We start from the raw sequence: 24,228 nt of genomic DNA, 5'->3' as shown, positions 1-24,228 counted from the left end.
GAGGATACATTTAAGAGACCGAAGGTCATCTGTCAACGCGTTGAAAACTATACAGCAAAAATTGAATTGAATAGCCGCATTTGGTGGTCAGCGCGCTGGCAAGTTGAGGCTGGCGATGTTCAGTTATAGAATACCCAACAATAGTATCTGTTTTCAATTGCGTAATGTTTCACTGGTTATCCTGATGAAATGCAAAACGTCTATGGATGTGTCTGGTTACATAGATTTGAGACTGTAGCCTGCCTTAGAGAACGGAAAGCAGAGGATAAAAATTGAGTCTTATAACTCTGGGTGGGCGGGAAAGTAACTGCTTTAAGCAAAATGCGTCTCATTGGGAATTTTATGAATTTACAGTTTTGCCAGTCTTTCTTAACGTGCTCCATTCCGTATAGCTATACACGCTCTGGTGTTTTTAACAGGCCGGTTCTAAGTTGCAGCTCTGACATGCATCTTCGAGTTGCAACTCCCTGCGGCTCACTCTGAATTTAGCTGACCTAACCGGTGCAGCAGTACTATGTGGGCCCCTTGGGGACTGACAGTAAACTCGTTTAAAAGCCGCGCTGAAACGTATGACCTTATATAACTGCCTGAGCCCTGAGCATGCAAAACCATAAAATTCTGTAAAAGAACTTTTAAAGCACCAAGGCCAAGCTTCCAAGCTTCAGAATTAAAACTTTCTGGTTAACGGAAAACTTGTTGGTACTTATAGTAACTCGGTTTTTTGTATCATTCCAAATAAAGACAATAGTTAGAAATTTTATGAAAGGAGTGCAAAGACTTTTAGCCGAACAAGTTTCTAGATCGTTGTACCATTCAGAAATAAAACAATAAAACAAAATGAACAGGAAATGATTTAAATTATATAATTAAAAGAAATAATAAAGACAGAATTTGTCCAATAGAAAAGAATTACAAAAGAAATTGAAAATTCTCTAAAAAGTCAAAATGATTGAAAATGAAAAAAAAAACAAAACAGCATAATTACAAAATAATCAACAGTGATTATAAATCTTTGGGGTTTGTGCCTCACCTCATACTTCCTGATTCAAGCTTCACCTACATATTCAAGCTTGTTATGCCAACGCTTTGCTCTTGGGAAAAACGTAACCAAACTGCCTTGATCTTATTTAATCTTTTACAATTATACATCACAGGAAGTTATTTAAAATTTTTTAGATAACATAGAATCAAATTAGAAGATTGCTAAGCAAATCGATGATTTTCAGTCAATTGCTTGAGCAATCAACGTCTAAAAACTTTCACCCAAATAATCAGTTGCTTAGAACACTCTGGTAGAACTCAAATACAAAGATTTTGAATCAAGTAAAGTGGCTCGAGTACGTGAGAAATGAAGAGAAAAATATTTCATTATTATCTGACAGAAGTAATTCAAAATAAAACGATTGGGCTGATATTTTCTGAAACCCCCAGCGACAAACTGTGGTTTTGGGGGATTAGCTATCTGATCCGTCTGTCAATATTTTTCTGATAGAGGTACAAAAATCTAATTGAAAATGCTAGGACAATGCCGCAAAAGATAATGCAAATGAAATTTTGCCTGGCACATAATCTTTCGGGTTTTTTTTAATTCTTTTGACAAACCCAAATTTAAATACTTTAATCACTATAAATGTTGGTCAAACGATTGAAGCAAACGATTTTGGAATTTATTCGATACCAGATTCACCTTGGTAATTGTTGATGACATAGATAACCATGTTAAGGGCGCGAACGAAATATATTGGACAAAAAAACTTATTGACAACCTTTAGCAAAAGCCCTTTCTGGCGTTTTCTAAAGGAACACGGGCAACTGTTTATAAAGATCTCTACGACGAGATAACTTTTTGAGTATCTTGAAACAAGATATTACACGATGGATTCAAATAGCTGAAGCTGCAGACGCAATAAAGCTACATTTGACAACTGCGTTTTTCTATGCCACATTCAAGCTATGGCGCTTGTGGCGTTTGCAACGATAACAGTGAACTTCTATTTTCGCTGGTACAGTTGGCTAAAAGCATCAGTGGGAAACACATTTTGCTTAGCGTTCCGTAAACGAGGTATAACACATTGACCTTGTGACAAGACGGAAACCACGCTGAGAATACATATGCCCCTTAATTTAACCATATTGACCTTAATCCATGTGAATCCAGAGTCACTTGGAACCGTGTTAAGTTGTTCATCTTGGGCTTAACATTTATAACTCATTGTTAACACATCCTTTCAAGAATTTAACAGTAAAGCCTTATTCACACTTGAACACAAATATCGAATCTGTTTCGCAATCAACTTTCTCTATGAAACAAATAAAATTTATTTCCAATAATGGTCTTACTTAGAAGTGAAAATTTATGCTTTTCAAAGGGAGGTGAAGTCTCTTTCATTTTGTTGACATAAATGAAGGATTGTGCTTTCACAGGGAGGTGATGTCTCTTTCGTTTCGTTGCCATAAAAGAAGGATTCGTTAGCAGCTTCGAAAAGGTTCAGAATACAAACATAATGATATCACAGACGTACAACAGCAGATATGATACTGACTTGTAGCATATGATAGATTTGGCCCTTTACAAAGTCATATCATCTGCACCTTAGACATGTCTTGTCGGTTGCACCAAAGATCGTTGGTTGCACACAATCCTTGCACGTCTCTTGTGGCAAAGCTGGCATGTAATAAAACGAGATCATGGTTAAGCATGGAAGTTCAAGACTTTTCTAAGTCCCAAAAGTTCGTTAGTGATCAATACATTTGACTTTGACATCTAAGGGTGGTTAAAGGTAGCGGAACGAGTTTCAATTCTGGTAGATATTGATATGCTTGGCTTTTATGATACTAAAGAGAAAAAAAGGTGATTTGGGATAAGATTCTATGACTGTCCTCCAAGTCTACTGTGAAGTAGGAGAAGTACTGGATACCATAACAAACTCAGCAGCCTCGAAAAGAGATTGCTGAGGCAAGGAAATGTCAACTTATGCTTTGTGATAATGAATAAAAATCTTCTTTTGAGTGAGATCCTTTCCTGATTCAATTTTTCCTTTAGTTTCTCGAATGAACATAAGGTATTACCAAATGTCAATTGCAGTCGATTATAGGATTTGGCTAAATCAAAACGATTTGGGTGCTAAAAAAGTCAAATCCAGTTGTGGTCGATAAAAAGAGAAAGAAAATAGGTCCATTTATCAAATTGGCTTTAAGCACGTGATTTTCTCCTACACTGCAGACGAAAACGATGATAATAATACTTCAGTGACGTAAGCATGGGTCAATACAAATCATATGAGCTAGAGAGAATTTCATTGGGAACACAGAAAGAATTGACAGAGCATTTGCTGAGTATAATAAAGGCAGGTTGCTTAAATATAGTTACCCGAAATTCTTTTACAGTTTTTATTTAGTTTACTGTCAAAGGTAACGTGACAATAGGAGATTATTCCATGTGCGAAAAATTCCTCCTTACCTTACAACAATTCTTGGACTTAAAAACATTGGTTCCATTGTTCGATGCACGTTCCAACTCTGGACTAAAAAAACAAAGATAGAGAAGCACCTAAAATTCATTATAAAGAATAGGCAGATCTGATAAGCAGGTTAGATATCCCTATAATGACGACCAGGCATATTTCTATTCCTAAGCATAAAGGATGGGGCTAGAAAAGGCACAGTTACGAAGTATACGAACCTAGATTTAAAGAGCTTTTATCACAGCGTTGGATTCATGAAATTTAAAGTAAATTCTAGATTTGAAGTCTATAATGAGGGATGACATTGACGCTGTAATCTCAAAAGTGACTCAAGAAGTAAGTTATAATATGCAACATGGGCATTAAGTCTTTCAATACGTCTTTTCAATCGGAATGAAACACTGAGGGGTTTTCTCTGAGTTTTGGATCAAAGGTGTATTGTTAACTGGTATACTTCACTGTGACTAAAAAACTTATGAATGAAACAGGCATCTTGCAGAGAATTCTGATATCTGACACGAAACTAGTTACTGACGGAATTCTGCATTTAGAGTAAGTTTAAAAAAAGATGAATTCTCCTTCTAAACTAACATGGATTATGGAAGTGTATATGGACGTTCTTTGTGCAGGCACCAATGGATGGTGTGTATAAAAATGCTTAGGGAATCAAGGATTTAAGTCTGACTGGTATCGTAGAGAGCTAGGTTCATTAGAGAATCAGCCGAGTGTCAAAATAACCAACATCGAGCAAAGTAAGCTACGCCTTACTGGAAATAAGTCATGGTTACAAATTGCGCATGTTTAATACCAGGCTGCTCTCCATGTGACTTTACACGTGAAACAACTCGCTGAATCCCCCTCACAAATAATGCCCAAACGTTTGACAATTTGAGTGGCTCAATACCAATTGCATCGCAAATTTACAACATGATTTTGAAAACAGCACGAAAAACATGTCTTCTATTGAGTTTTATAGCAGAAAAACAGTGCTGCATGTGGGCTGGTTGGAGCGGAGGCTCGTTAACCCTTGTGGCTAGCAGTGCTCGAGCAGGAACCATTTGGCCAGCGCGTGTCAAACATGAAAACACAACGGGTGATTGTATTTTGCTTCGTGTTAAACGCAATCAGCGCTTTAATTATTTCTATAGACTCACTAGGTGCACATCTTCAAAGTATATGAATAAGGAGCTGGTAGGAAAACACTGCTGGAGAAAAACATCTCGTGCGCAAACACCATCTTTATTGAACAATGCTTTGTGCACACTGCAAGTTTTCTTTTCCATGCATGATAAAGAACGGTAACCTTGACTTGCAAAAATATTCGATTTTCTTCTCAGACTAACCAATTAAAACAATGAGGTATGATATGATCTAGCGAACCCGAGGTCGAATTTTTCAAGATGCTGAAATGAAGAAAAGCTTCATTTAACGCACTGAATGGTGAAGTGTAGGCCAAAGAGGAAAATGTCTTCCTCTCTGAAACCACTAATACATAACATCAGTTATGTCCCAGATACTTAGGCCTTACTGGCAATTAGATACCAACTGTATTTCTGTAGAGAGCTATCACCACAATCTCCAAAGAAGACAGTGTTCAAAGCGCCCTGCTTCAACATAACACCTGATTCATGCTTTAGGATTTTGTAAAAGTCACGAGATAAGCATACTCAGATGCAAGAATAAAATAGCCCAAGAATAGGCAGGGTTTGCAAGAAATAACAAAGAGGAAGGATGCAAAAAGCTTTAAAAACAGGCGCCCAAGCAGTAATATTTTATAGCTTTCACAAATTGCATGTGAATGGGACTTCTTTTCATCATCCAAGAGGAATGTGACCAAATTTTATGGCATTTCTCCACAATTTTCGTAATAAAATAATATTGGCAAACAGACAACCTTGTATCACATCATAATATTTGACTTTGTTTTGTTAAATGTACTTCTAATTACTCTCTCTACATCGTTTGGCTGGTGCAATAAATTACTTTAATGAACTCTGAAGATCAATATTACAATACAATGTACCTCCAATATCACTGGGAATTTCAACAACAAAATCATATGACCCTGGTCACAATGTTCAAACATCGACAGCAGCACCTATTTTTTGAATTCACTTGCTACCAAAGGTATGCACAGATTGTAAGTTACTTACGATGTGCATATAATCATGTAGATTAAGGTTATTCAGAAAGAATTCTTGGAATACTGTGAGATTTGACATCGCGTAGGCATTCAAGAACAATCCGTTAAATTGACCAAAAGCGTGAAAAATTAATTGTGAATATGTTAGCTATCTTAGATAGCAACTATGAGAGAAACAAATTACCATAGCAGTGTTTACGGAACAAAAGTTCTTCAAAACACTAAACCGATCAAGGACTTTTAAAACTGAAAAAGAATATGAAAATTGATTCTATGCAGTATAGAGTTAGAGTGTGGAATTTATAGCTTGAAAAATAATAAAAGCAGTTCGAACAATGCGTGCAGAAGCGATGTTTCTCCTTGCAACAGTGTCAGTTTTCTGCTTTTGAAGTGGAAGGTCTGCAAAACTGATCTTCTCAGGCCAATTTTGAAAATGAAAATGAAATATTGAGCGTATTTTGGTTAATCTATCAAATCCTAAAAGAATCTTGATTCCATTTTTATTGAAGTTTCTTTTTCCCTTCGTTGAAGAGTATTTCAAAACAGGTAACCGTCCTTCGCCAACCTGCGCACGTAGCGCTATCGTCGTGGCTTTAGGGGCTGGGAACTACAGTTAGTAGCCAAAGCAGCCAGACAGCCAATCCAGAAGTATTCAATTCATTTCTTTTCGCCTTCTAATAACAAAATAGTGGCCAGGAGGGCAGGTTTGGGACGTTCAGTATTACTTGAACCTAACTTATTATACTTTGGAACTGCGGCTGAAAAACACATAGTATAACATTTTGCATAACATCACATTAAGAATTATAGATTAAATTTCATTTTAAGAATTACCTTTGCATATCAAAACCTTGGCCTTGTCAAGGGATAACGATGATCAACATATTAGAATTCAAGAGAATCTTCTGCGTGAGAATCTGATTGGATTTTGGTTTCTAAAGACGAAGGGAAAATTCCACGATTAAAGCAATGAAGGAGTAAATTCGTCAATAAAAATGATTTTAGACATAAAAGATGTAGTCGTAGTGCTGCCAGCAGGATTGACCTGGCCTAACACTAGGAGTGAATTTTAAGGTCATTCGTGTGCTCCAGTAAATTGCCTACCAAATTGAAAAATTTTTGTTAATATCGTGTTTAAAGCATTAAATTATCAAATCAATTAAGAAAATAGTCTGGAATCAGCTATGGTTCAATTACAGAAGCAATAGCGTAATCGGGTAAAGGAGGATCGGATTTCCTATTTGTCATACATATGAGGGTGCTGGGTGGATGCAAATTGGTCAGCGACAGCTCTGTAAGGAATATGACATTCAGCAAATCCCTTTTTCCCGCCAACCCATCATGTATCATCTTTGCCTTACCCTTCGATTGACCCATTGAATGATTAAAAAGTACTTGAACTTAATGTTTGCATTACAATGGACAATGTATCCAAAGTGTTGTTTGGCTGATCCTTGCTATTCATTGAACAATTCTATTCGCAATAAGATCAAGTTCATATAATATTATTTATCCGAGTATTTCACAAGCCAGAAAATGCTACTGTGAAAGATTAGTTTAGCGCACATGATTCCTAAAATAGCAAAAAGGTCACGAATGACGTATAACGTTGAACGCATTGTGGTCTTGCTTAAACACATTTTCTGCTCAAATTCCAATGCTGCTGATACAGGCGAGAATACAGACGGCGACATTGAACAAAAGTTGTGTTGCACAACTCTGAAACTCAATTCAATTGACCTTGTAGGCAAGGATTCAAAAGCAGAAAACAAGATAAAATTGCGCTCCAAGCCAAAAGTTGCGCCTTTTTGTGATCATAAAGGACTCACTCTGTAATGCATTGCATCGTTTTAGTTATTCATTTGTAGGACATATAAGGGTGGGTATCCGATTAACTATACCAGATATCACCTGAAGTGTCTCCTTGAAATGTGAAAACGGGCGAGATCAAGCTACTATATTCAATTTTGGGATATGAACGTGATTCAGGTGCCTTTGCACTCTTGTGCATCTTTCAACTCTTCAGTCTTTCCCTTTGCATGATCTTTGATACAATATATTCAGGTCCGGAAAGATGTGCAAGGAAACTATAAACGTTTTTAGCAAAATTTAGATACTTGTGTAAAATTATTCGTATTTTCATTGCCCTGCCCAGTCTTTTAAACTTACTTTGGAGCCGTGAAAATGTGCAGAAGCAACGGGTCAAACCAAAGGAATCTCAGCCAAAAACATACGACAAGGAAGGATGGGCTGAACTTCGTAGAAAGACAACTCTCGAGTGCGGAGATGGTACTTTTAATGTTAAGGGCAGTTCAAGATGTGAATAGAGTACCGAAGTGATGACGTCTTAAAAATCTCACTTCTATAGGGCTTTTCAAGCACGTTGCAGCACCACTATGTACACACCCTCGGTTGTCTGAAAACGCCCGAATCTATCCAAAGAAAAATCAGAACGAAATGCTTTTATATTTCATTTAACTTGTAGGAATCAACTTTAGCTGCGAGACTTCTAATGCTTAAACGAGGATCCGAAACTCTATTTGACGTAAAAAAATCGACATGCGAGCAAGCATAGCGATAAAAAGATAGGGAAAACCAAGACGTGATTTTTTTATGTTTGCAATACTATACTTGAGTGATATTATATATTATGTATAAAAATACCTAACCAACAACAACTGCTGGAAAATATTCGTGTCTTGCCCGAGCTTAGAGATTTAAAGGAACTCATAACATCACACAACTTTCATATGAATGCACGTCGATGTTGAAACAACCTTAAAACAGAAATAAGAGTAGCTAGGAAAGTATAGAATTAACAGGAAGGCTATAAGCTTCCTTGTTTTTTATATTTCTTGAAAGCTTTGAATATCTGCATGTAGGCGGACACAGAATAGTTTGCCCTGGATTGTGAAAACAAGCGCACCATTGGATCTGAGCAAACAGGTCATATTTGGAATTATAAAATTTTTTGTGAAAGCTCGAAGAAAAGCACAAAAAATGGGCAGGTTGTACCAAACTGGGAGTTAAAAGGCGAAACATATCATTTATTCAGTACAAACTGACAACTGCGAATATCCATTTAAATGAGATCCCATGACTGCTTTGATGATTACGAAGCAGTCAATGATCTTATTACTATAATCTTATTCTTAAAAATGGCTTTGAAAAAAGCAAATATTTTGAAACATGTTACTAAACCTCCATGTTACCAAGTATAAAAGTCAGAACATAGATCGAAAACTCTACGCTGGGAAATATATTTACCCAGTTGTGGATCGACATATGTTAATCAGAAACGCGAGCAGAGCACATGACTGTTGAGGTTGCCCAATTTTAATTTCATTCACAGTTAAAAAATAGCTTAACAATACTTGACGTCTTTTTCCTCCAACATATTGCTAACACATTTTTTACAGTGAAATTTCACTGATACATTATTTAAATCAATACATTTAGTATAATAATACATTTCAATTTCATTATTTGGTCCTCCATCCAGCTATGAATATAAATTGTGTGTTTGCCTGTTTGCTTGATTTTAGCAAACACTTCAACAACTAAAGGACTTTAAACAGTTAAGGGACACTCATGTGGGACAACCTACATGTAAAGAGATCTGACAAAGACCTTTTGACTTCCGACATTTTCCACGGATAGATTACAAAAAAATGTGGAATGGGTTTGTATCACGTACTTTGAAAAAAAGTATTGCTTTGACCACCATTGCAATCAAAAGCAGTTTTAATCATCTGTAGCCTTTTGTTTCTCTCTCATATATATCATTCAAAATCCGACCCTGATGAAGAATATCTTTCTCCTTGATAATCTATCTCTATTTAGAGAATTCCCCTTTATTGGTGTCATCAAATTTTCGCCACAGCATTGTCTAGTTCTGTACCCCCTACGCTCATTAAAATACACACCTGCAATTAAAACATTAAGTTAAAGAGCACCAGAAGGTGGTGTGCTAGGAAAGAAGGTCTGCCATTAAATGAACAATGATGTTCATTTGTTTGAATCGATGAAACAGACAAATCTATCTTTTTTAACAAACAGGACGACTGCAAATCTTGAAATGAAACAAATCGACACATTTATTATAAAACTGGTGGTCCTTAAGATATAGAAACCTACTGACCACAAACATATATCAACTAATCCATGAATAGCTAGAATGGGCAAGATAGGGTCAATCGCCGAAAAGGCCACATCTGCCTAAACCTGATGCACCACAGGTAACTTTGCCTGTATATCATTAAATTTCCATTTTGACCTGGTGGTATCAGCTTTTGGACTTTCAGCTAAGCAATTTGCTAAAGTACAAGCAGGGGTGGATCCAGAGCAAATTTTAAGGAGGGGCAGTTTGTAGTGCGGGTGCTGAAACATGTTGACGAGTGTACGCTGTATACAACAATTTCAGACCCTAACTAATGACAGAAGGCTCTTTATTCATTTTGCAAGGAAATTTTCACAGTAATTGTTGTATACTTTGAGGTAATCCTTGAAGCAAATTACCCTACAAGTCTTGAAAAGGGGCGCATAATTTACAAAAAAGGGGCGCAAGACTTACTTCAACTCGGTGAGGGAGGGGCAACTGCCCCTAGTTGCCCCCCTTTAATCCGCCACTGAGTACAAGGAATAATTCTGATGTACCGCCATCCGACATAAACCACTAGGAAAATCAAATCTTACCTTCCAGCCAATCGAGACTGGACAATAGAAAGAAGGGCACAGTTCAGTTGTTATGCCCTCACAAATCACGGTCCTCTCAGTCAGAGCTCAGGTACCTCAGTTGATTGGCTGACATTGTAAAAAGCTATTTATAACTAAAGAAAGTTTCGTTTGAGCAGATGTATTTTCTTTGAGCTTTCGAACCAGCAGCTTTCAAGCAACTACCAAAAAGACAAACATAAAGCCTCCATACATTCATACATACATTCAGGCAGCCACTAGAAGCCCTAGGTTCAAATTGCGATTCCCTTTCTGGGCACAAAGGAAAAGGTAGATAGCCAGTGGCAACACTAATTGAACAACAACGACAGGAATAAAAGCAATAGCAAGTGGAAAACACAGACAGTGTATACATACTGTAAATGCTATCTCTAGAAGGCACTAACCTTACATATAATCTACCCCTGCGCATCTGCTAGTTACTCCTAGCCTAACCTTCTAAACCATTGACGTCACTATCCCAAAAACCAACTGGTTTCAAACAATAACAAAACAGACTTCCCTTAATCCTTGCAAAACTTTATTCTCTACCGAAAAAATCTGTTTCCAATCATATTTATTGAAAATACATCTGTACCTTAAAACCGAGCTTTAAGTTGGATCCCCTCTCAAGCCATAGTGTCACAAAGCGATTAAAAAAAATCCAGAACTCTTTTTATACATTCAAAGATATTAAATATCCGCTATTGATAGAGTGGGTACTAATCTTTCGGTGTGAAAAAAGAAACCAAATAGGATGTTACCTGTGACATCCTTCAATTGTCCTTGGAAAATTATTGAAACTTGCCAATAAATTTTGGCAAAGAGAGGCTTCATATTATGCATTTGTGCTATTTCCTACTTTCACACTTAAAAGAAATAACTATAGAAAATTTACGCAGAACAAAAACATCTTATTAGAGGAAAGGCACAGTAACAGCAATAATGGAACATATTGCTCATATCCCCTATTGAAAAAATTCCGTTTTAAAAACGAGAAGTTTTTTACCATCTGTGCAAAAACTGTCGGCAAATAAAGGATAGTTTAACAACTTTGTAGGAAAATGGGACAAGGAAACGCTGCCTTGAGAACATCATCTTGTAATGGCCCTTTCCATGATCCTGACATAATATAACGTAGTACACGTTTGGCCAAAAATTGAATAAACTTTAGAACTAGGCTGAAGAAAAATTACAAAACAGTAAAATTTCAATTTTAAAAAAGTGTCCATTGACAACTTGACAACTTGACAACGTTTTAGTGACAACTTCTTTACCCATAGCTTTTTAAAATTTCCAAATAATTTTAGGCCCGAAAATAAGAAACCTACTAAGAAACCTTTAGCACTAAAACGTCAAAATTTAGATGCCTTTTCTTATATTTCTTATAGTTTCAAGTTCTTAAAAATACATGTAAACTCCCTGAAAAACCCAATACAGTCCAATAACCCGCGATGTTTAAAGACGATAACTGATCACAATAAAAACGTAATATTCGAGTATTAGAGCCACAATTTCACTTTTTTCAAATTTCACTTTTGTCCGTGGTTTTAGTAACGTTATCATCAAAGCCTTACGTTAACTTTTTATCTGGGACAATCAGTCTATATGCAACGGAAAACAACATAAAATATGATCAATACAGTGTCTGGTGTTTATCAAAAATAACCAACACCATGAGTAAAAAAATGTTTGCAACGTTATGAACGTTTTCTGATTGATTAGGCAAAGCATACTCTGAAGTAGAAAATGCACAGACTAACATAATAACTGAATTGCTCTCATGGTAATTTTAAAAAAAATACCATTTGAAATCATACTTTTCTGCTCAAATGAAAGGGGTACAACAAATGTATTGCTCTGAAAAACATTGTTGCTTGTTTCAGAATCACAGGAACTTCAACCAGAAAACTACAAATGGTGTTTAGGACTGTGGGACCCAGTTCACTTTTTGATCTGGGATTCATTCCCAAAACGTTCTGCAAAGACTTTGCATTGAATTGATAATGAGTACTGAAAAAAGGGACAAAAATGCAAAATGTCCTCACTATCGCTTTGTTACAAAAAGTGTCAAATCTGCTTGGTTCAAACTATAGAGGATTTTTAAAAACAACCATTACTACAAGTTTTAATAACAGAAGCTTCCTATATAAACCTTAAATGAGTTCTAAGTTCTATAAAATCCCAGTTCAACCCTAAATGTGACAACCAGGCAATATATACGATTAAACAATTTTATAAGAATTTTCATTGGTTAGAAGGGGAACTGATTTTGAAGTCATACAAGTGTCATAAAAGCAAATGTAAAAACAACTTACCAAAATTGCTTTTGTGTATATCATCTCTTGAATGTAATTGATACATTGACTGATTTTGCAGCAAAATGCCATTTTTAATTTCATCATTGAGTGGCCACTGTCCCTTAAAAACAAAGCCTAACTTGACAAAATGGGGAACAGGGAAAAAAACAAAAAAAATTTAATATCTGTATTAAAAATAATTATTTTTTAATGCAACTGTAAAATGCATCAATGAGTTAATTACTCTACTGTTTGCAAAATCACTTCCAGTCAGAAAGATAGACTTAACAGCAAGCAGCCTCTCTACTACTAAATATTCCTTTATTCAATGAATTTAACAAATCCTAGAAAGAATATTTTAAAACTTCATGACAAAATATGAAGAGAAATAATAATTTTCCCTACTAAATGTACTACAAGTGTACCTGTAGGTCAATTTCAAGCTAGAGGAGACACCAAAGTTATCCAAAGTTGTTGCAAATTAGCCTTAAACAGTTGAATCCTAATGGAGATTGCATATGTTTAAAAGCCCAGCTTGTCAAATTATTCCTCTAAAAGATCTCAAGGCCTATTATTGACCTATTCACCTGTATCTAAAACAATATTTTCTGCTTTATAAGAAAATCTATCAAGCAAATACCAATCATTTGCTAGTTTTCCTTCTTCTCAAAAGACAAGTTTGCTTAAACAGGTATACTTTCCTTATGTATGGGGCAGTGTAGTGTGGGGCAATTGTTGATATTGTGGGGTTACCTTAGCAGATCCCTAATAAAGCATAGAAAAGCATTTCTTACATTTGCTATAAGGCGCACCAACACTAACATATTTAGCCAAAAATCTCTTAATGTAGTGTTAAACATAAAATTCTACGGAGGTCGGGAAGTCAAATTGTCCAGTGTGCAACCAAATATCTAATATCTTATCTAGAGCTAGAATATCTAATGTAGTGATAAATATCTTAAATATCTAAAGCTAGGCCGGGGGGGGGGACAGTGGTTTGGTTGGCAGACTTATTTTGTTAGTTTTTTTATTGAATTGAACCTTGATGTCGCCTGGCCTAGCTTTGACCTACCTCGGCGTGTGGCGTGAGGTTAACATCGAAGGCACCCCGGTCAATCACTATGCAAATGTGTATGGATGTTTTCAATGATTTATGTGTTTATGGATAACTTTGGGTGTAATTTGATAAAAAGGTGTAGAAAACCTCAAGTGCAGATAACTCAATTGGAAGGTTTTTACCATAGAAATACTATTTCTATGGTTTTTACTCGGGTAAACATTTGCATTACTCCTCGATTAGTAAACATTTGCATAAACTCCTCGATTAGTTTAACTACTGAGAGAGCTCCTCCTTTAAGTAATTCCCCCCATGCAATTTATCTTGTTCTTTGTTCGGTATTTGTATGTTGTATTAATTTTAGGTGCATTATTGTTATTATTGTAGTTTAGTAAATTGTTTGTATTAATTAGTTTTGTTATGATAAATTGTATGTGGAGAATTTAAAATATGAAACTGAACTGCATACTATTGGGCCTAGCCTCTGGAGATAGCAGCACTTGGTAGAGGTGTTCATGTTGCCTTCCAGACGGCAATAAACAACGGTCTCAGCATGCATTAAACAGCATAAAAAGGCAGGTCTTAGAAATAACAAATAATTATAACAATGACAAAACAATGTCTATACCAGTTCGTTTTCATGTCAGGTTGATTTCATATCATGTCATTGTTTTCATGTCAGCTACCATCTTCCCATCTCCCATCTTTCTTGAAACCCACTTGGCCAAGTACTTGATGTCAGAGCCACGAAATTTGTATCGAATTTCTTTTACCGTAAATCTGAGGTTGCTTTTGGCGTTTTATTGAATTACCACAAAAATTCATAAATTTCGGTAATAATTAATTAAATATTCATAAAGAAGTTCCTACTAAAATATACGGGGTCTTTTATTAATGTATTCGTAATTTCTATTATAACTTATAAGCCCCCCTCGTATAAGCCCCCCTCTAATTACCCCAAACAAACAAAATTAAAAATAAATAAGCCATTACGGTAAACCGCAAATCCAATAAATAAGGATTTACGGTATTTGTTTAGCTATCCCCAAGACGACAATGTTAAAAAAATAATTCTGTTCAACCTCGACATTAAAAAGACAGACGCAAATTTTTTGTATCCGAAGATTTCAACAATAAATTATGAGCCACAGGTTAGGGGCTCTTGGTACCTGTAAATAAGTTTGTTTGGCTGTACTCGCTGTGGTGGAGGTAAAGTTTCGAGACTTTGAAAAACGGGATATACATTTTTGATATCCTGCTTTTTTAGTCTGCGTTGCAGACCATATTCTGTATCGTGGCAGACCAAATTCTGCGACGCAGGCTAACTTTTTTCTGGTCTGCTGCGCGGAAAGGGTTTGACGTCAACTGGCAATTCTCTGTCGGGGCTTGTTGCCCAGCTGATTCAATCGGTGGCCATCGTTTTTTTTCTTTCGCTCGTAAAGGTAGATGGAGGACGCGATGGACCGTTGAAGTTCAGGTGGAAGTAAAAGGAACGTCTTTGGTGTTTGTCGTCGGTATAAACGAGCAAATCTTGTTCCTGTGTTACGGTATCCTCGCACACTCACACCATTTCTCGCACCATGGCTTTTACCGAAATAATACCCTCATATTTCTGCTTCCGTCTCGTTTGACATAACAATTTTGTTCTCGCAAAGTGCATAATTTCTAAATAGACCGACCTCCATGCATTCAGCAAATCAGTTAATGATTACAATGTTTGCGTTAGTGCCTCCTTAAGAAACAAATCAAAAACGATTCTTTTCATAAATGGATGACAATTTTTCTTTAAATTTATCGAGTTCCTATTTCTGTTTCAATTGACTTAGATGAATTGAAAGAATAACTCATTGAGACTGTTTATGTAATCTTAAGTTGAGATTTTTTGCTTTTAAGAAACGGATCTACTTATCCTGAACCTAGTTTCCTATTCAAAAATTGGTGTAACCCACTATGGCATCCACTAAATATCTTTTGGCAAAGGGATTGAAATAAAAAATATGACGAGTACATTCACTTTTTATAAGAAACAAAGGTCGATGTACTCCAGTTTCTTAATGTTCTGGAAATTTCAATAGTCATTCAGGGGCGCAGTGGCTGGGGGGGCAGGGGGGGGGGCAGCCGCCCCCCCTGGCAAAAATTTTGTCGGATTGTCGGAAAATCCAACGTTTGTCGGAAAATTTGAAATATTAGACAAAATGTAAGGTTTTCATCGATCCTGTCTAAAAGGTCGCATATTTTTTTAAACCTGTCGTAAAATAGTGCATGATCAACCCTTCTTACTTATTTTCATTAGAGTATTTTTCGGAATCATCGCATTGCTGAAATTTGTAAAGGAAATTAACGCTCTGGTTTCAGTTGTTTTATAAACTCCCATTTCCGACAGTTAAAATTCAACTCAGTTCATTTCGAAATGAATTCGCTGGTGTTGTAGAAGACGCAAAAAGTTATTATTTTCGCCATGACTTAGAAGAGGAAAATTTTGTCGAGCGACGAATACGCAGAAAGAAAAAGATGCCAGGGGAAAATTGCATGGATGAATTAGAAGGAAATAGGGAATCCGTATATCATCGTGATAGTAGATACAGCTATCAGCTCAATGAATACAAGATTCACGTCTCATAAGGCAATTTTGACACATTTTGCCTTGCTCAACCCTGAATGTTTTCAAAAAACAATTGAAAGGCAGTTGTGTGCAGTGTAATTAAAAAAGTTTGCGAAGAATTACGGCCTGGATGACGAAAAATTAAGAGATGAGTACAGCTCTTACGCCAATAATTACCGTAAATTTTGGAAAGTAAGAGAAAAGAGCAACCCTCTCCCGGCTGCAGGAGAAAGAGAAAACTTTTCAGTTCCATTCAGTTCTTGAGTTGATGATAAGTATAACCTGCAAAGTGCCTTTCCACAGCTGGTCCTTCTTTACAAGATTCTCGTCACTTTGCCAATAGGTTCAACAAACTATGAAAGAGCTTTTTCAAAGCTGCGGATTGTAAAAAAATCGGCTACGGTCAACGATGGGACAAGACCGCCTTTCCTCTCTGATAACAATCAACGTCGAAAGTGATATTTTACAGTCGATAGACTTTGGTGACATCATCGATTTGTATGCTGCCACACCTCTTTTGAGAAAGATGCTGCTTGAGTAACAGTTTATATAAATTCAGTTAAAAGAAAACTATTCTTTTGGACGCGTTATATCTATTTAAGGTTTAGCATAAGTAAATGCAAAGTAATTATGATGCGACTTAAAACTTGCCAAAAACTTTTTGCTATAAAAAGCTATAAACACTAACGTGACGGTTTATTGTCTAGTATAGCGAGAAGACTTGTAGGGTGTAAATTTATAACTAGTTGCAGTTTTGTTTATAGCGATTTATATTTGGTAAGTTTTGTTAGAATAAAGGCTATTGTTGAACTTGAAGGTGTATAACGAACGATCCATTCGTTAACGATTTCCAGATCCATTCGTGATATTGTAGTATCAAGTGTTGCAGTATATGCAGCAAGGGTAATCTTCAAGGAATGTATTGAGAAAAAATTTGTCGGAAAAATCATAGTTTTATCGGAAAATTTTCAGCTTTGCCCCCCCAAAAAGGTAACTCCCACTGCGCCCCTGTAGTCATTGTTTCTTAAGAGTTTCTTAAGTATGACGTCATGAATGATGTTATGAAATGTTCGTAACCTTTTTTACCACGTCAAGAGATTCGCTACCGTTCCGATGCTGTATTTAGATGTTGGAAGTATATTTTTATCCCTCGTGTCTTAAGTTCTAGGCCAACAGGGCAATCTTGTTCTTGGTTTTTACAAAATTTCGTTGTTCTCAGTTTTATCACGATTTAATAATTTCTTAATTTTTCTGCTTCGAGTACTGAAGCTTCTTAATTTGTTCTCACTGTCCAATACTCGTTTCTTATAAAAAATAAGTGTATGTGTTGATATACGATAGGTATTTAAAAGAGCCACCTTTTTCAGAAAAAGCAAAAGTAGCCAAGATGAGCTTTCAATTACGTGCCCTTGAAGTGCTTCTGAAAATCACATTTTTTAATCATAGTTTGAATAACGAATAAGAAAATAAAATCGGAGAAGGTATGGAATTTGAAGTTGAATCATGTAAGAAATACAGAAATAGCAGGACTTATAAAAATTTATACAGATAAAGGGAAAAGGGAATTAAAGGCTGAACAAACTTTTGCTAAATTCAAAGTCAAACATCTACAAAATGCGTTATGGTATGGTATGGTACATTTGAAGGCATTAATTTATGATGAATCGTAGCTCTGCAACAAGTCATATGATTTTTGGGTAATCTTAGTTTAACCTGATTTAATGTTCGTTCGTGCATAGTTGCGAATCATAGGCTACATCAAGAAATTTATCCTTGAAGTGAATTGTGACAAATATTGATTTTGATAAATTAAGTGACAATTTTTCAGCAAGCAAATGAAATGCTTTTATTGGCCCATTAAAGAGATATACAGAAGGTACTAAGAAGATATACAGAGAAACAAGCTTTTGAACGACTTGACGCGAACAATATCCGATTGTTAAATAAAAGAGGCTGCGAATATCTGCAGAAAATATTGGAGTCAGCCACCAAAGTCCCGAAATCTTTTTCAAAAAATTCATTTTAATCCTTAATAGGACCCCAGACATACACCACCAAACAGCAGCAGTGTTATAGCGACAAAATCGCAGAAGATTTTGTAAACAGTGAAGATCAGGTCATGGGAAATTACAATGATCAACTTGAGGCAGAAGAAGATGAATTGCACTCATTTGCTTTGGGATTTCAAGCAAAGAAGACAGTGCTAACGAGGAATGGATTCCATAGCACTTCCTATTCAACAAAATTTACTTCTATCCTGTTGTCCTCTACTATTTGAACATTTTTAGATTCACTCATCTATGATTTCCAATTACCCGTGAAGAATTATGACGTCATAAAATGATGATAACGTCATGCAAAAACGATTAGACGTAAGAAAAATACTATTTCAAAAGCACTGAATATGTGCTATGCAAATGTGGAACTTGGTTGACAAAAATTAATGCGGTTCAAAGTGAATTTTCACACCCGTCAAAAGACCCACTCAATGCACGTGTTTTCTTTGGCATCGAGGGGCTAAAGAGGGGCTCAATAGAAAGATGGTCTATTTTAACTTTCTGCTCTATAAGGGGGCTACATAGCGAGGGGGGCTTAGAAGAGTATTTACGGTATTTATTGTTGGATTTTTGCCAGCAATACAGCCTCATTTCCGCGACAAATTTGAGAGGCAATATCATAAAGGTACCTGTCATTGCATAACGTGGTTAAAATTATTTGGATAGCCTAGGTTGAAATACGACTACGGAAGAGAGATAATATATGATAAATGTGCAAAAAACTACTGAAGTTTTTTGCTAGACAGCCTAGCTTTGCGTAACACAACATATATATTGAATATTTGAACTATTTGACCTTCGTCCAGGAGTTATTCGGACATATTTTTACTTTAGGCCCATTATTGAAAAATGGGTAGTAACACATCGGTGCAAGCTACGGCAGCAGGGAATAAACCTCAGTTAGAAGAAGCGTCAGTTGAAAAGAGAAATGCAACCGATTTTCCTCCTTCAGGGTGTCCAATGCACCAAAAACACGAAGAAGCAGAAAACACGAGAGTATCTGCAGAAAATACTTGTCCAATAGACCATAATAAAAGAGCAGAGAATGATAATGCACACCGCTCCTTTTCAATAAGCGACTGTCCAGTCCATGCTGGAAAGACAGAAGGAAAAGATGGCAAAGAAAATGGGGATATAAACCTTGCAAATATGGTAACAGTTGCTTTTTAGATAACAACCAATACATGAGCTCTGTAACACTTTTCCTTCAACTTTTGTTTTAGAGCACAGCAGCCTATCCTGATGAGACGAGTAGCTATGTAGATTTTATTTGCCAAATAAGAGACAAAAATGCTTACTCTGACAACTCTAAAAAAGCTCAAAAGATATGCCTAACTTTCTAATGATGAGTTGTTCATATATGTGAATATTGCATCCTTAAAACTGAAATGAATTTAACTTTTGTTAGATAGTGCTTGCTGCCCAAAAGGCATAGTTTACTCACTTTGGTGCACAAAGAAAAACGATTCAAAGTTAAAACTTCACATGTATCTCTGAAACATGGTTGTGATTTTAGCATTTTGACCCATCTACAATATAAAGCAAACTTTGTTTGTCTTAATAGATGCCACCTCCTAACCAGCAACCTTCTCCTGGCCAACCTTTTCTACTTCCAACTAATCGCCAGAAATCAACAATACCAAGAGGTGGAACAGACAACACTTGGGAGTATCCATCACAACAGATGTTTTGGAATGCTATGTTAAGGAAAGGCTGGAGATGGGAGCAAGATGATTTGAAGCCAGATGATATAGCACATATAATAAGAATTCATAATGCAAATAATGAACTAGCCTGGCAAGAAATACTGAAGTGGGAAGCTTTCCATTCCCAGTAAGTTATTTGAATCAAAAAAAGGGGTGGGAGAGGTTAACAGAATGTTTGTCAATGGATGTATAAACATTTAAATCAGTAATGTTTACCTTTTGGCAGATACAATATAATTGGATTATAAATGCTAGACTTTAAGGTACCTTTGAATTATGGAATTAAGTATGTTAAATCACACATTAACTATCTAGAGTAGGAAGACATTTAGTAAAAACCAAGTTATAAACAATGTCTTGGCCTTTACGTCAAAGTAAATAGATCCAATCTCTACTAAATCCAACCAAAAGTGTTAGGACAGCAGAGCCAAAGTATACAGATCCACCAGTCCCTGGTGATGCAAGGTCTACCTGTATTCTTCTGTATATGATAAAGCTCAAAACAGTCACCTGTAAACAGGGAAAGAGCTAGCTCATACACTCTTCTACACTCTCCTTGCAAAAGTACACATATTGTTATCAGGCTGTAGAAGTTTGTTTAGAATTTTCCACAATCTTATTGTCCACCGGGTTAACAAAGTTGCCCATTTAAGCAATTATCACAAGGTGCCTGTTAAAATATGGTTATTGGATAACTGAGGGGACTCTTAAAAATTGAAGAACTCAAGTAAAAGAATACACAAAATATCTTTTGCATGTAACTGTCTTCTCGTTATATTTAAGGGCTTTATTTATTTGGCTTTATTGGAAAGTAAAGCCTGCTTCCTTGATATAAAGATGGTAACTTTACCAATGGTAACTTCAACTACTGCTATGCCAATACTGTTACTGTAGTTTTCCCCATCTATTTTAACAATGAAATTTACTTTTCCACCCAGTGAATGTGATCAACCAAAGCTGCTGAAATTTGGAGGCAAGGCAAAAGAGTTCTCTCCTCGAGCCAGGATAAGAAGTTGGCTAGGGTATGTTTGGCTGATTTTTCACTTAATAGATTTTGAAAGTATCAATTATTGCTTTAAAAATCCTATTTGCTTAAGAAGTCAGTTAATATAATAGGAGGACAACCAATGAACATCATTACAAATGTCATGGCAGAAAAACATGTTTAGCAATTCTAGAATGAATTGACATTATCAGTACTATTTCATTTGAAAAAGACTTTCTCTTGAGTCTTGTCCAAATAGCTGGACTTTTCTTTGACTGTTTAACTGGAAAATGTCGAGGCATGTTCTGTTTTTTTCAGTGTTTTCAGCATGAGGTGGCTCAAAATATTGAACTTTTCTCTGCACGTTTCCTCAAAATTCTAACCACAAGCACTTTAATAGTGTCAGATCTCAGATCAATTGAAGGACTTGGGCTTGGCAGTCTTGGTACATTTTTTTTGGCCTAAAACAAACCAGGGCATTTATAGCAAGTTTTGCTGAGAAGAAATGGTCCCTTTTATCTTCTTCGGAGTAGACTGATTCCAAAGATCAAAATTTTCCATATAATGTATCTTATAGCTCTCGTTTCTTTCTTTGTAACTAGTATCTCATTTCTCCTCTGTAAATCCATTTTGACATATATTTGGTTTCAAAATACTTAAGCATATTGATAACAAAGCCTTGAATTTAGAATTAAATTTCAGGAAAACTACAAAAAATTAAAAGAATATCTCATTTCTCCTCTGTAATTCCTTTTGACATATATTTGGTTTCAAAACCCTTTAGCCTATTGATAACAAGAGCTTGAATTTAGAATTAAATTTCAGGAAAACTACAAAAAATTAAAAGAATATCTCATTTCTCCTCTGTAATTCCTTTTGACATATATTTGGTTTCAAAACCCTTTAGCCTATTGATAACAAGAGCTTGAATTTAGAATTAAATTTCAGGAAAACTACAAAAAATTAAAAGAAGACTCACACGATTGTCCAACAATTATGATTCCCCTTCATCGAAGACAATAAAAGAAACAGGAAAACCATAAAAGACTTTCATTAAGTGTAGGGTTGTCCCTCAAAATACATTACTAGGGAAATAAAATAAGATGCAAATTAAAGTCAAACACATATACCAATTTAACCAAATGAGTTTTGCTAATGGCAGATGTTGATGTATTATATTTGTTTGGAAATGCATTTTCAAAATTTTGAATTTTTAAGCTTTGAAGAAAACAATGACACTGGTTGGCAAAAAGTTCACTCAATTAATTTCTGTGATGCTTATTGATACTGCACTGGGTGTTTTGTAAAATGAATTAGCTAAAAACACATTTTTTTAGGTTTTTCTAGTGTTGCATGTATTTGAAAAATCCAGGCATATAAAGGACATAATTTTATAATATTATGAAAAACACAGGAAAAAGATTTACAAGCTGTGATTATCTATAAGAGTGTGCATGTGGAGAATTTAGATATTGTTGGTGAGACATTGATATGACTATAAAAATTCTGCTTTTTTCAAAGGTGGTCTTTCTTAGGTATGATCTTCCTAGCTAAGCATGACTTCCTAGGTCGGTATGGTCTTCCTTTTTAGTAAAATATGATCTTCTCTTTAGATATGCTCTTCCATTTTTAGGTAAGATCTTCCTTTTTTGGTATGATCTTCCACTTTTAGGTATGACCTTCCATTTTTAGGTATGATCTTCCATTTGATCGACATGACTGGATTATTGACCGTTGTGGCAAGCAAGTTCGCTATATCATCGATTACTATGATGTTGGTGACAACGAAGGGTATCAGAAAGGCGAATTTGTGCACATGGACGTGCGCCCTGCCTTTGATTCATTCGGAGCTGTGCTTGATCGATCAAGGGTTGCTATGTTACGCTGGGCAGCTATGCTCAGTACTTTAGGTAGCTCAAAAGACAACAAAGAGACAATCGATTCAAGTGAAGGGAAGACACCCACTTCGTGAATTTTGTCTGTTTTCCAATAAAATGTTCAATTCTTGCTTGCTTTATGTTTGCTGATTCACTTTTACGCAGACGAGTTCTTCATATGTCGAACTGAAGCATCATATTTCACAGAGTGCTTGATCTAGCAAAGTATATCCCATTTTAGCCTGATTGCTTGTCACATGTTGAATTGTATGATAGAAAACGTTCCTGGTTTTCTGACATTCATTATAAAACTACGTATGATTTTTATGTGTAGTAACTAGTGTTTAAAGGATATTTTCAGTTAGATTGTTATGCATGCCGCACGGAAGATTCTTCGATTCTATCCATTGAGTCAGTTCAAAGTGTACCCCTTCTACATCTTACCGTGAACAGATCAAACCACTGTTAGAATAAGTAACAAAAATTGTTCAAATTGATTGATCTGAATGAAATATAACTCCCCTTTACACCGTAATATTTCCAGACCTCCTCATTTACAATTAAGTTTCTTGTAGAAAGTTATTCGTTCTATCATGTGAACTTCTGTGTGACAATTTTCGTACTTGAAATACAATTTTAAAGTTGACAGTTAGCTATTTAAATTCGTGTGAATACAGATTCAATTTTGATGAAGCTTTGATCATAATTCTCCGTTTTAATCTCTTCCAAAGTTCTTGGGATAAAGGTTGAGTTATGAGAAAGAGCGCGTGAATTTGGCAGAGAGACTTGGAAAGGGTCAACACTGGAAGTGTGTCTGGTATTACTTACATGTCTCAGGGGGCCTGGAATCATATCTCTGATCTCTTGAGAGCAATGGCCGTGGTATAATCTATAAAAATTGAGAGTCGTGAAAGAGGCTGGAAAGACTTTGTGTGAGGTTGCAGCTATTGATGAAGAAAATGGAATTCGAAGATTGGATTTTGTCAAGGAGGCACGACGATGATATAGGAGCACAACGCCAAATACGAGAGCAGTATTCAATGAAAAGACGGATTTTAGACGATTGTTAAGAGTTGTGACGGTGAGAAGAATCCACGTGCTCTAGAGAGGAACCCAAATTTTTGAGAGGAATTTTTAGCAATAAAGAGAATGTGAGATTTCCAATTAAGGTTGGATGATACAGAAAGGCCTGGTTGTGAAAAACAAATAGAAATGTCTAAAGCAGTATCATTCATAGAGAGGGTAGGAAAGTCGGGGTTGCTTTTGCGTGAAATGACAAGTTCAATGGTTCATAAACGAAACACAAATAAAAGGGCACCAGCAT

At 35.9% G+C, this 24,228-nt stretch overlaps 1 protein-coding gene and 1 long non-coding RNA gene across 7 annotated transcripts; one reads left to right on the top strand and one right to left on the bottom strand.

Annotated features, from left to right (window-relative positions):
* Positions 1–101: 101 nt before the first annotated feature.
* On the bottom strand, positions 102–16,021 carry LOC148959819 (uncharacterized). Of its 6 annotated transcripts, none has more exons than XR_016143956.1 (5): positions 14,306–16,021; positions 12,639–12,741; positions 6,442–6,542; positions 3,461–3,524; positions 102–2,665 (listed from the first exon to the last, which is right to left on the bottom strand). It is a non-coding gene; the product is annotated as an uncharacterized LOC148959819 (long non-coding RNA). The 6 variants fall into 6 exon arrangements; XR_016143957.1 differs by having other exon boundaries at positions 3,466–3,524; XR_016143955.1 differs by lacking the exon at positions 6,442–6,542.
* Positions 16,022–18,948: 2,927 nt separating this feature from the next.
* LOC135695033 (holocytochrome c-type synthase) lies at positions 18,949–23,611 on the top strand. Its single transcript, XM_065213970.2, has 4 exons — positions 18,949–19,488; positions 19,901–20,169; positions 20,981–21,064; positions 22,720–23,611. Exons 1-4 carry the CDS (start codon positions 19,186–19,188, stop codon positions 22,997–22,999), a joined length of 936 nt encoding a protein of 311 aa, XP_065070042.2. The 5' UTR covers positions 18,949–19,185; the 3' UTR covers positions 23,000–23,611.
* Positions 23,612–24,228: the final 617 nt, after the last annotated feature.

The sequence above is a fragment of the Rhopilema esculentum genome, chromosome 8, assembly GCF_057945365.1.
Source record: "Rhopilema esculentum isolate cy_ngs chromosome 8, ASM5794536v1, whole genome shotgun sequence".
NCBI lineage: Eukaryota > Metazoa > Cnidaria > Scyphozoa > Rhizostomeae > Rhizostomatidae > Rhopilema > Rhopilema esculentum.
This window is presented reverse-complemented; position numbering and strand designations above follow the sequence as displayed.